The 13,705-nt window shown below is 39.5% G+C and overlaps 1 protein-coding gene across 1 annotated transcript; it reads right to left on the bottom strand.

Annotated features, from left to right (window-relative positions):
- Positions 1-6,390: 6,390 nt before the first annotated feature.
- IL12A (interleukin 12A) lies at positions 6,391-10,578 on the bottom strand. Its single transcript, XM_065411428.1, has 6 exons — positions 10,548-10,578; positions 10,150-10,301; positions 7,777-7,884; positions 7,625-7,666; positions 7,417-7,521; positions 6,391-6,558 (listed from the first exon to the last, which is right to left on the bottom strand). Exons 1-6 carry the CDS (start codon positions 10,576-10,578, stop codon positions 6,391-6,393), a joined length of 606 nt encoding a protein of 201 aa, XP_065267500.1.
- Positions 10,579-13,705: the final 3,127 nt, after the last annotated feature.

The following is a 13,705-nucleotide window of genomic DNA, read 5'->3' as shown; positions in this document are numbered from 1 at the left end:
GGGACATTCAGCTGCATAATGGTTTAAACTTTTCATACTGTTAAATATGATTTAATTGGGGACTCTCTCTACAGTTTGGAACTCAGGAGACCAGTTATGAAGATACAAGCCATAAACAATCTTTGGAAAAGTTTAGACAAAACATTATTTTGGGAAAGAGTGTGAATTGAATTTTGCACCAATGTAAATTAATTTAACATTTTCAGGAGTAATTATTCAAATGTTTGGATACCAGTCATATTAACAATATAGTTGACACTGAAGCAGCAATCCTAATGCAATTTGAATCTCCCACTGACTTCATGTCTCCTTTGAACCATTCCTGCTAGGTGCTGAACAACTCATGGGAGCTATCTTAACCCACCCTTGAAAACAGCTCACCCTTTCCAACTATTTGACAATATTAAGCATTTTTATCCAGTTCCATGGATGATTTCCACAGAGATTAGAAATGGCTTGAGGGGCTCATTAATGTACCTCTCATCATCACCTATAAAACAATACTGCCAATTTCACTGGGTACAAAACATTTCTCTGTACATACATTCAGAGGCTCAGGATGGGTTGCCATGTACATGGTGCATAAACCCTTCATGATAATGCAATTACATGATCATTGTGTGTGTTTGTGTATACCGCCTCTTTGCTAGGCTGGTTTTATGTTTATTCAAAGGTGAAACATTAGTTTCAATGTAGCACCAATACGTACTAAAGGCAGCTTTAACTTTTCTCTGGCAGGGCCATGTTGACTCTACGTGTCTAGTTGTTCACACATTTCTTATAAGATGAGTTTGTATGTTGTATAGCTTTTTGTTGTATTATAATCAATGTAAAATTAAATGCATTTTTAGTGTTGGACTTTTTTTACTGTTTTTAACTTAAATTGAACATTAAAATGACAGGTGTGTAGGCTAGAAATAGAAAATTTACTAAAGGTTGCAGAACAGCAAAAGGTCAATAGATAAATCAGCAAACAGAAAACACATTTATAGGTTTTTAAGCTTTTAAAATACTGTTATCTATAATACAGAACTGCTTCCTTGCAGGCAAGATTGTGGTCTAGTTTTAAGGGCTCCTGTGGATGTCTCTGTATTGTCTCCCTTTGAATGTGTACTGGTTATGTGTGCTTTTTAAAATATGAATAAAAACTGAGAAATACCTATCTGCATTGGAATTTTGAGTTTTTAACATTTTATTCCGCAAATAAAATATAATTTAAATTATATCACATGCTGATCTTATATCAGCGTTCATCTTTGCAGCCCTCTACCAGTTCGCTGTTAGATGAAATCCTACTTACGCTTATATACATTCTTCTGTTAGGGGTCTTTGTATTCATGCTGATCTTATAAATTCTGTTCTCATCCTTCTGAAAATGTATATCTCTATAGTGCTATGTCCACTAACTATGAGTTCTTCTGGATCTTGCCCATAGCCTTTTTTTGTGTTAGGTGCGTTAGTTTACTCTATGCCTTGGTCCAGTTTCTGCAGAATTTTCTGTAAAGTCCTGGAATATCCCCTCCACATTCTAGACCAGGACTTTGAAACCACCAATAGTGTAGAACCAGCCCAGGTTTTATACCTAACCCAATGAATACTAGGACACAACAGTGAAAGTCTAGTCAGGATGCACTGAATATTCGTATAGAATAGACATGATCAATAGAGGTTATGCCCCCAATATCCATGCACAGACAGGAACCACAGAGTTAACCATGCCATGCATGAATGACGTTCAGCAACTCCGTGGCAGTGGTCACCCTCCCCTGGACCTCTGAGGGCTCTCCACTAGCCCGAGAATTCCTTTGGATAGAGGAGGTAGAGAGTGAGTGAGCCAGGGCAGCTGTGGGCTGGTTGGAGCAGGAAGGGTATTTATTATCTCTTTCCCTAACCCGTGCCAAGTGGAACTTGGGGCAGGAATGTCATAACACCAGAGTATTATGTTTCTGCTGCTCCCATTCCATAATGTGGATTCCCTTCTAAGGGGAGTTCCAGGAGTTTCTACTAACTGCAGAATCCCTGGCTGTGTAGCTCTATTGACTCTTTGCTGTCAGAGAGTGGGACTCGAGGCAGTGCTGGGAGCCCAGAATGCCATGCTTTGGTCTCCTGCTGATCTCTCAGGATCTGTTTGGAGCCACAGAAATACATGGGGCTCAAAGGCTAGTTCTGTAGCCTCTTCTGTGTTTGTGGGGAAACCCTATTCCCTCCAGTGGAATGAGTGAGGAGAGATATACATGAGGGGAACTTCAAGCCCTCCCACCGTTAGACCTTGCTGTCTCTCTGGTCAATGGGAGTTCCTTAAATCATGTACATTACTTTTGGTTCTCTTCTTTGAGCTTTCTCTGTTTTCTTGGTTACAGCCAAGATCAATGGCTGAGCACTGATGAGCCCACATGAAGGAGAGTCATTATGATCCGATTTTTCACCTGACAATGCATGCCCTTATTGTTGGTTAAGCTGCCGTTTATATGTTCCAAAGTTGCTTTTTAAGGGCTGACTCTATGCCTCCACATATATGAGAAAACACACTACAGGAAATTCTGCAGCCACTGATACCACAGCCAATATTCTTAATTTTTGCAGTATGTTAAATTACCGCTCATTGTTTGTTTTTCTGTGATTGCATAAACCCATAACATTTTGGGAAGGCACTTCAGAAAATTGTTTTATTTGGAGAATATTATACGTTACTTTCTTGTGTCATTGTGTGCTTCCTACCTTATTGATGAATGTAACAAACCCTCAAAAATATGGACCTACTCCATCTAATTGCAAAGATGGTTCAGGAGCACCTGATCCTACAATGGAGCACAGCGTGTGTACAGGGGGTATGCCTGTGTGCATCTCATTGCAGGATCAGAACGTAAACTATAAGAAGAAAAAAAGAATCAAACATGAAGAAGTCCTTATTCTTCTGAGGCAAATTAGGACTGAGACAATTTAAGTCCCCCTAGAAAGTGGTGGAAAAAAAACATTTCAAAGTTGCTCTAAGATATATTCATACTTTTTAATGTTTTTTATTAATTCAGTTTTTTTAAACCAGCTGTTAACTGAAATTATTTAGAAAAGCCTAATCCGTGTATATTTAACCTTCAACTGTTCCCACACTGGATCATTTAAGATGGCTCCGGTTGGGCTACCTGTTTGGCCAAGTGCTACCTAATTAGAATCAGCGAGGAGATTCCTTCATTTATATGAGAGAGAGATTGTGACAGTAACAGACATTTGTTGTGAATTTTTTAATAAAAATATTTTATAAATGTTTATTGAGCATTCAAAGATTTTATAAAAATCAGTTAATTTCCTTCATGAAATGACATTAAAATGTTGATATAAAATGTATTGGATTTCTGATTATAAATAAATCAGATCTGCTTTTCAATTATTATGTTAAATATCAAGTTCTCAGGGAGACTGTGAAGGTACAAAACTCTGACTTCCTCCCATCTTTATACCATATCAGGCCATAGCATGATCACGTCATCGGGAGCTTTATGCACCACAATTATGCAGTAGCACCGGCAGCAAGTACTGTAGACACTGCAACTTTGGGGACTATAATAGTGGGGGCACTGGTATTAATGTATCAAGAAATTTCCTTCACACTGTGTCATGAAGCCAACTGTTCCTGACTGATGAATGTCAGAGGAAGCTTTTTGTAGGTGGGTGTAAAGAATAATCTGTCCATCTCTGCTACTAGGGGATCTCTTTAGTTGTTAAAAGAAGGGTATTGTCTTCCTCCATATTTAAAATCAATAACACAGCAGGCTACTTCCCACTCAGAGGGGATTACCAGCTTTTAGTTAGACTTGTAGTTAAATCTGCCTAATTAACAATTACTTTTAATAACATGCCTTTCAGACTTTGTTGTAGTATTAAATATGTATTTAAATATGAAATACACAGGGTGAAATCCTGGCCCCATTGAAGACAATTTTCAGAGTAGACAATGGGCTTCCCCCCCCCCCCCCATAGTATGTGTAATCATATTTTAAGTAGGGATGACATACTTGTGAGTGTCATATGAAGAAAAACACTGGAAATACAATACAACATATGTTATCTATTTAATATTCATGTGATACTAAAAGGAATATATAAAACCATTAGTAAATAAACACTATGTACTAGTGAATCAGTCATAGCAGCATGACAAAAATCAAGTTTGGAACCCCTGTTGAACTAATGCTGAACAATTGGGCTAGTTCAAACAAACACATTTTTATTTTAAATTTAGATGAAAGACTATTTTACCCATCATTTGGGTGTTTAAGCAAGGAGAGTTCCTCTAGGATTGACACACATAACAAATATTGGGGCAGATTCTATGCCATGTCCATTTTCTGCTGGATGCCACAAAGTGTGAGGACTGCCAGGGAGCTGGGTGCGCATCCTTGATTCTCTGCTTCTGCTCTGGCACAAGTTAGAGCATCATGGGGGCTCAGGACTGCCAAGGTTGTCTGACACTTGCTATTATGAGACTGTTTTCAGATGTTCATAATCTTGCCAAATTGTAACTGTTTCAGCTGAAACATGTCATGCCAGGTGTCTGTCAGAATAATTTTTTGTTGTTTTTTGGAAGGTTCCAGCAAAAATGGCTCATCCTTTTCCAAGGATGACAGTAGGGGAAAATACGTTGTTTTGCCTCCATTAGAAAAATTCTTATAACCATTTCATTTACAAGCTCTAGCATCACCATGCTGTGGAGCGGGGACTTGAAATTTGGCAAGTGGTGTCACCATGGTGTCAGGGATGGGCCTGTTGCAGTTCTGTGAGAAAAAACACCTCAAATTTGGCCTACTTATAAGCATTTGAAATATCACATTTCACACATGCTCAGTACAGATTTAGAGTTTGGCTGCTAAATTCTTGGAAGAGTGCCTCTGCATTGAACATGCTCCACCCTGGAGCCAAGCAGGAGTTTCCCTGCAACTTCAATTCCCTGAAACTGAGATCAGTAAGAATGTCTTTTCTGTGGCATCAATGCGTTTCCACTTCTACCTTCCCCCCGGGCAGGGAAGAGTAGTAAATGGCCAGACTCAGATGCAGAGGGAACAAGAATTAGACCTTTTCAGAGAGAGAGGTAAATCCTTGGTTGCACTTCTGTAATGAAACATTGTCAGCTGAAATTTGACTCAAGCTTTAGGTTTGGTTAAAATCAAAAACAAGTTGATACCATAACTAAGTTCAACAGAAATGCTTCTATTAGTAGTAGTATTTATTTCCTTCCCCCCAAAAAAATGAATTAAAATTCCCCAGTTGCCTTTGCAGCCCAAACACTGGGGCATTGTATTAGGGCCTGAGAACTTGACAATATCTGAAGTTCAAACAGGAAATCAAATGTGTATTTTAAACAGTGAATATAAAGAACCATTGGAACAGATTACCCAGAGATGTGGTCAATTCTCCATCACTTGGAGTCTTTAAATCAAAACCAATGCCTTTTAAAAAAAAAATGCTTTAGTTCCATTGGCAAATTACATGGATTACTAGGTTAAGTTCTATGACCTCTTGTATTATGTAGGAGGGTAAACTAGATCACAATAGTCCCCTTCTGGCCTTAAATATTTATTATATAATATAAATTATATAGACTATTTTTGCCATTGACTTCAGTGAGACCAGGATTTCACCCTATGAATCTAGTATAGTGACTGAAAATTAACTATAAGGTAGACAGAGTAATCTACTTTCACTGTCTTGTCTGAGAGTATATATCCAACACAAATAAAGAAAACAAAATTAGATTTTTTCCCCAGTACTTGGGTGTTAACAGTGATGTACTGTTTACAAGCAAATATTTAAATAATTTTAAAAAACAATTGCTGATGTGACAGTATCCCTTTTAGATTGATTTTAATTCACAAATAAGAAAAAGACCAAAGTTAATTATACAGATTATACATTTATTATTTATTGTTTAATAAATAAGTCAGGAATGTTATAAATAGGTTTCAATTTATATAATAATTTTATAAAAACGTACAAGTGTATAAATAAATAATTTAAGATAAATAAATTATACCTGGGTGTTTGTTATGTTGAGAACATGTTGATATAATATAGCTTATTTTTTCTAGAAATGTAGAAATTTAACATCTTAGCTTAAAAGACACTGATAGTATTTTGCTCAAGACAACTTAGGTCATGAAAAATATTGTAAAATATTATTGTGCTTAATCCTTGAAAAGTTTTTGTAGAAATATTACTGTATTCTTAAATTCAGGTCCATATCCTGGAAGCCCTCTGTGTATACAAGTTTCAATGACTTCAGTGAGAGTTCTGCACACAGAGCTCTTGCAGTAAGTAGAACCTAATATATATTTTCTTCAGATACTTAAAATAGCTTTGATTCAATGTTTTATAGAAAGTGCTTCCAGGTTTCAGTGATTATGATGAGCTTCCAGGAGAATTCAAGTAGTTCAGCATCTTGGTTATGGTCACAGTGCGAATTGTGAAAGCATGGAGAACACTACATAACCTCATTCTCTCTTTGAAAGAGGCTGATCCTCTGTTTGTAGATGGTTGCTCCACACTCACACTGCTAATTTTCACAGCCTTTACCAAAAAAAAAGTGGATTGGTCAGACAATTTAACCATGTTTAGAGTAGCAATATACATCAGTCTTTGAATATGCAAAAAAAATTAGCTTAATTTTTTAAATTTAAAACTATTAAAAATAAAATGTTTTATGAAAAGGTAAACTATGATAGTAATAATACCATTCATATAGTTAGGGCCCAAACCTGTATTTCTTATGCAGACAAACATTCCTAATGATGTAAATAGTTTTTCCCTGCCAAGGAATACAGGTTTGGGCCTTTAAAGGATAATCAGGGAGGGCTGTGGGTTACAAATAATTAAATCCAGTGCATTTGACAACTATTAGAATCTCCAGTGTATCTAGATATGCTATGTTAATAAAAAGGCAATTATTTTAAAGTAGGGACATGATTGCTACCAGCTATTAAATCTGTTAGTCTTTAAGGTGCCACCGGACTCCTTGTTGTTTTTGTTAATAACCATGTTACATATGTTCCCTATTTCCTATCAATACATATTAATTATTTAGCAAAATACAGTCTTATCTCTCACTCTCACCCCATTTCATGGTAGAGATGGGAGACAAAGTAAGATACCATTAAAAAGAATCGCTACTAGTATGTTTACTACATCACTGATAGGGAATCACTTTTTTAATTCAGTAATATACAGTATCAAAGTAAGACCTCATTTATACAGAGATGAGAAACTTTCTTCAATTTTAAGAAAAAATCATAATCAAGATTTTAAATGACCAGATTCCAGAGTAACTTATTATTTGGGTAACTACAGAAAGGAACACATAGAACAGGACTCCATTTATGATAGAAATAATATAAAGTACTCTTTTAGGCAATTGAAAGGAAAACAGACCTGTATCAGTTTGTCAATAGCAGCCAGCATCTTCTGGTTATTGAAATTCTTGAACTCTGCCTTGTAAGCCTTCAGGTCTTCATTGATACCTCGCAGGCACTCAATCTGTAGAAGATACAAGGATTAAGAAATATTGGAGAGTGCTGTTAGATGCTTACAGACAAACGAAAAGCAAATGATTTGTTCTTTTGGGAGACTGGCAATTTACCTTATCAAAATCAGCTCTTTTCAGTGTAGGACAATTTTCAGTCTGAAAATCAAAGACACCAGACATGAATGTGACATTCTGTATCACTATGATGAATTACATGATGGTTCCATATAAAGGTGAGGAAACTTGATTTTTATTTATTGCAATACCTTTGACTCTTCTGCCATACAAGCCTTAATTGTGTTGATTTTATTCTTAGTGATATCTTCAAGATCGACCTCTTCAAGAGTACATTCAAATCCTAGCGTGCCAAGCTCCTATATAAACAAAGGGGACATTGATTGAATCATTGCACATAATGCTGCAGGGCATGTTTATAAGCAGAAATATACTGGATAGTAGGTGATTTATGGCAACTGAAGGTGCTTCAACATCCTCTTTATATATCTTTGCGCCTTTAACCAACAAGCAAATATCCAAGCTATGAAGCTAAAGTCAAAGGAAATTTTGCCATCATTTTCATTAGGAGCAAGGGTTGTAAATAGATTTATATTTTGTATGCATCGCACTGGATTACATTGTCTCCATTATGTTAACATTCTAAATCATTCTAAGAGGATGAATCTGCACTCAGAACATTATATACCACAAACTTACAATTTAAAAAATGATTACTTTTTAAAAAAAAAGAGAAAGACAAATAACATTCAAATGGACAAGTGGCATTGTCTTGTGGCCAACCATCAGTGGCACTTTGTCTCATTGAGGTGATGGAAACAGATTCCCCTTAGTGTTACCACCAGTTCAACTGTACCAGTGAGAGATGGTAAAAAGAAAAGGAGACATATATAACTAAAAGATATGGCAGAGAAAAGGATGCCTCCTGAACCAACCCATAAAATTCTTAGAAAGAGATAATGCGAGAGGATACTTTCATGCTGGGCTGTTTGAATTCTTTAACCAGCTGCCAACACACTTCCTAATTGCCTAGTTGATGGCATGTTTGCGGCATGTTTTACAGGAGTTAGTGACTATATATGAATTAACCAAACTGAACAGAGGTTGGAAAAAAAATATCTCAAACAGGACAGATAAGGAAAAAGTAAAAGCAAACACTAGCAGGACACAGATCAGAGGGAGATGCTCTGTGACAGAGGACCACTCAGGCTGGAAGACAAAAAGTTTAAGGGAAGAAAGTTCTCATGAGAAAATGAAAGGTATTTTTTTTATTGTAACTAAGCTTAAAGTACCTATTTAGGTTAACTTTTACTGAGCATAATACTGGATATGTGATGCAGACCATCTCTTTGCCTTAACCTGATTCTATCTGTTCTTTAAAAAAAACAACCCCAGAATCTTAGGCTGTTGTGTGAAATCCCCAAATAAACTGTCACAGAAAAGAAAAAATAATGAAACCACCAAGAAGTACTGAAGGGAGGATGGCTGGAGTCAATCCCCGTATTGTGTTCTGCTTATCAACAATAATTTATACTACCATATCTATCATCCCCGAATTTGTCCCTGTTGATTTAAGTCCTGCACAAGTGGAAGATGACAGGTCAAGCGTCATTTCAGGCAACAATTAGAACAATAATAATAATAAAAAGGATTGGACGCACAAATGAAAGTTAAGTATGAAACAAGCAAGGACAAATTATTACAGTTCTCTGGAAATACCAAATGATGAATATGGTTAAAAACAGGGACGCAGAAATTTGATTAGCTGAAGCAAACAGAAGAGCCAGAGATGTAAGGCTACACACAGTTTGGGAATGTGCACCATCTGGCTGCTTTAGAAAGAGGATGCCTCCTATCATAGAAATAAAACCTCCTACAGCTCCTTCCATCTGAATATCTCAAACACGCTTTTACACACATCGATAAACACAACACCCCTAAGAGGTAGGTATGTATTATTTTCCCTATTTTAAAAATGAGACAACATGAAGATGAGTCCTTGATCTTTCTGTGTACTACATATCAAAAACTCCCAGCTCAGGGACATAATCCATGTTCTAGCATACTTGTTTATTTGTTGTGTAGTAGATGGGACTCCTTAACCTAGCCACATCAGACAAATGTGCAATGGCAGAGTTAGATTTGTAGTATAAATGGTGCCCAAGCAATTTGCCCAAGTCATAGAGTGCATCTAGCCACCAACAGAACCTACATTTCCTGAACTGCACCTACTCCTATCCCTTCTATCTAGGTTTTGATTGTGCACCCATCACTGGGGTATCTGAATCTTTAACCACAAGTCCATTCTTCCTCCTCTGCACAAAACTGTGACTCTGGCAAAACAAATTTAGATACAGAGGCAAAGCTACACTTGTCTCCCTTCTGGAAAAACCATTTCATACCAACTCCTGGTGCCATTAGTTTGTATATTTAACACCTCTCCCACGTCTTCCTCTGGAGTTAGTCCCGGTAACTCTGATTTAACCCTTGCAGGTATTGTTTTACTGGGGTTTATTTAGCTATAAATATTGAAGACAAACAGCTTTGCTTAAAGAGTGACACATTCTTTAACATGTCACCAGAACTGATGGGAGGCGCGGAACACGAGGCAAGGAAAGACAAACCTTCAGCTGGTGCAGCGCGTCCCTCGCAGCGGTTACCAGGGATTTGGAAACATGTAGGCAGTCATTCAGATTGGGCCAGGAGGAAGGCAGCGGCGAGGTCGCTGCCAAGTCGGCCAGGCTGAGGCAGAGGAGAGTCACCAGGAGCCAGCCACCTGAAACAAACAAGGGCCGCGCGTGAGCACGGGAGCCAGCGACCCCTGGGCAAGGAACAACTGAACACGGCTGCACGTGCACCCTCCGCTCCTCCTTCCCCACGCGCTGCCCGCCCGCCCCGGCCGCGACCCTTCCCAGACCCCGGCCCGGCCCGGAGCCCTTCGCAGCGCACAGCGCACGAGGCCTCGGCTAGCGGGGTCCTTGCGCTCCCAGGCCAGGCCGCTGCGGGGCGCTGGCTCACTCACGGGGGCAGTCGGGGCCGGTGCGCTTCGCCATGTGGAGTCGCTGAGGTAGTGCTGGAGCGCTGCTGGGTCCGGCTGGCGGCAGCCGCTTTTATAGCCGGAGGCGCCCCATAGCCAGGACTTTCCCTCCTCTCTCTTTCTCTACATCAGCTGCTTGGTCAGAGCTGAAACCCTGCGACGCGGCCGGCCGGCTCTCGGGTTCCCTCCGGGAGGCAGCGGCCCCCGGCTAGTCATCCCGAGAGAGCGCACGGGCCAGGCCCCGCGGCCTCGCGGGCAGGCAGGGAATCCCGAGAGGCGCGAGGGACTCCAGCGCCGCGCCGGCGGAGAGCTGGGGCCCGGGCACCAGGAGAGGGGCCGAGGGGGACTTTGCCATGGACCCCCCGCCCGGCCTCCTTTGCTTGGCTAAGCTTGGGCTCTAGTGAGCAGCTCCAAGGCCTGGGAGACAGCAGGTCAATGGCCAGCTCTGGGTAACCGTGGATGAATCACGTCACTGCTCCCTGCCTCAGTTTCCCTAACTAAAAACTGGGGATGATAATAGTTCCCCCTCCTCACACTGGTGCTAGGGGACTCGGTGCATCTACCTTTATGAAGTGCTTTGAGATCCTTGCGGTAAAGGTTGTGATGTGACATGCAGACACAGCCTCATACACAAGGAGTTTATCCTGCCAGCCTTGCAAGAGAATTAGTGTGACAGTGTTGCAACACATCAGTGAATAAAGTGTTGGTCCAGCACATACAGGTTAGTATGGTTTTCAGAAATATGTCTTGAAGTTAAATCAGGATTTTAATGAAGAAATGGAATCAGCAAGAGATACACTAGGCCTTCCTTTTCTTTGTGGCATTCCACAAACAGCAAAGCAAAAAGATGAGCTGAAGCTGAACATATTTTAACTCCCTGTAATACAATATATAGTATATAATCTTCCTCCCTAGTTCTAAATAGCCTCTACTCTTATGATACGACCACCTTGTAAACGGTAAGAAATGGTGAAGCATTTCTCCCCCCCCCCCTTTTTTTGTGTGTGTGCTGGTGACCACTCAGTCCCTAGCCCTGCATCCAGATGTTGGAGCATTTAGTGATACATAATTTTTTTAAAAAATCATTGAAATCTGTTTTAGGAGTTGGATCAATGCCAGTCACTGTAGTATCTGGAAAAAGGTGGTCTGGGGACCAAGCTGCTTGCATTATGGCATCACAGAGTGGTGTCATGAATTTGTTAAAATGTCATTATGGTGCAGGATGATATCATTAGCATGTAAGGAACAAACAAGTGTGATAAGCAAGCTTCCTATTGTTGTAGATAGAAAGAATATTCTAGTAATTAATGTATGTACAGTATTGGAATTCAGGAGATCTTGTCGCTATGTCTTGCGCTGCCATTTACATGCTGTGAGGCCTTGGCAAGTCACTTAATGTCTTTGTGACTCAATTTCCTCATCTTTAAAATAGAGATAATACTTCCCTTCATCCTGTGGATGCTTTGACACTTAAAACATTGACCTTTGGAAAGCACTTTGAAATCCTTGAATTGGAACCTTTGTTTATACTCTCATTGCATTGTCTCATATAATGGCCTTCAGTAATGGCTATCATATTAAAGGGGAAAAATAACAAACAAATTAGGAACTAGTATTCCCACTGGCTGCAATTGGGAGAGCATCACTCCCTAAAACTATAATGAACTATATGCAAAGGATGAACATTACTGATATTTTTTCTAAAGTATTAATGTGTAGGAAATGGCAGCACCTGTCTTGTTTAATATTACATAGTTACAGAAATTGGGGGTGGGGGGCTCCAATATAACATATGTAGAACAATCTTTTTAAAAACATCTAGCTCATGGCACACTTTTGGGAATCTACACAAGCCAAATACTAATGATTAACTGCCAAATATAATGTGTAGGTCTAAAAAAGAGATTAAGCAAATTTATTCTCAAAAAGCAATCTAAAATGATTTATTTTGTATCTAAATGGAGCAAAAACAATTATATACAATAGTTTCGGGGCACTGGTCTAACAATAGATCATGCAATTGAATCACTTTAGGTATGGGATCATCTTTTGATTTAAAAAGTTCCAGGGGCAAGCAAATAAAATTCTTAGAGGTCCTTACAGTATTTGCAGATTTACTTAGAGAGCATTTTCTCAATTAAATTGCTTTGGCGTATGAAACTGGAAAAGCCCTGAGAGCTAGGCATTAGATGTTAGGCCTGAAAACATCTTTGCCTGGAAAGTTCCAGGTCGATGCTGAAATCCTGTTTTGTGTAATGCCCTGATAAACTGTTTATTCTTAGTCTCATGTCTTAAGGTCCTAACGTCTCATGTTGCAGGGCTTCAGCCAGTCACCTGTAGGGGTCAGGAAGGGATTTTTTCCCCTGATATATTTTGTTTTTCTTTTTTTCCCTCAAGTAGTGATTTTCAGCCTTTAGTTCGCAGACCCCTGGGGGTCTGCGGACAATGTCTGGGAAAGGTTGCTGTTACCATAGAACACCTTTTTTCAACCTGTGGTCTGTGGACACCTGGGGGTCCTCAGACTGTGTCTAAGATTTCCAAAGGGGTCTGCATCTCCATTTGAAATTTTTTAGGGGTCCGCAAATGAAAAAATGTTGAAAACCAGTGCTGTGAAGCATTAGAGATGGCCATGGCCGGAGAGCACCTACTACAGATGTTGGGCTGCTGCACAGTGGATTAGCCAAGGGACCTTTTGTTCCCTGGTTGCAGCAGAATGAGGCTCTGTGCCAACTTCACAGAAGCCACCACAAGGAAATCTGGACAGGGCAGAGGTCTGAGCTATTCTCTTCTGCCTTTGCACAGTCATTTATACCTGTGTAAAGTGAGAGTGTAAAATGATACCAAACCAGAATATATGTTTTACACCTATTTTACACAGGTGAAAGTGGGTACAAGGTGCAAGCTACAAGGCAGAGAAGGATGTGGCCCCTGATTTCTATGGACCCCTGAGTAGTGGTTGTGTGGGGATTATAGCCCCTATCACAACCCAGATGTTGGAATAATGTCAGTGTAAAGATTGCAGAGATGTTTTGTGCTCTGCTTTCAGATTGGGGAATGTATTCCAATCCCCTCCAGCCTCTAAGTAGTTCTCTTCACAAAACCCATTTACTTGGGTTTGTAGAGAAGAAACTGGGTTTGTAATG

This window comes from Emys orbicularis, chromosome 9, assembly GCF_028017835.1.
Source record: "Emys orbicularis isolate rEmyOrb1 chromosome 9, rEmyOrb1.hap1, whole genome shotgun sequence".
Classification (NCBI taxonomy): Eukaryota; Metazoa; Chordata; order Testudines; family Emydidae; genus Emys; species Emys orbicularis.
This window is presented reverse-complemented; position numbering and strand designations above follow the sequence as displayed.

Coding starts and splice junctions, on each gene's coding strand:
- IL12A (XM_065411428.1), bottom strand. CDS start 10,578: ATGGCGAAGCGCACCGGCCCCGACTGCCCCC. Junction 7,522..7,624: donor AAAGAGCTGATTTTGATAAG/GTAAATTGCCAG, acceptor TATCTTCTACAG/ATTGAGTGCCTGCGAGGTAT. Junction 6,559..7,416: donor CTATTGACAAACTGATACAG/GTCTGTTTTCCT, acceptor TTTTTGGTAAAG/GCTGTGAAAATTAGCAGTGT.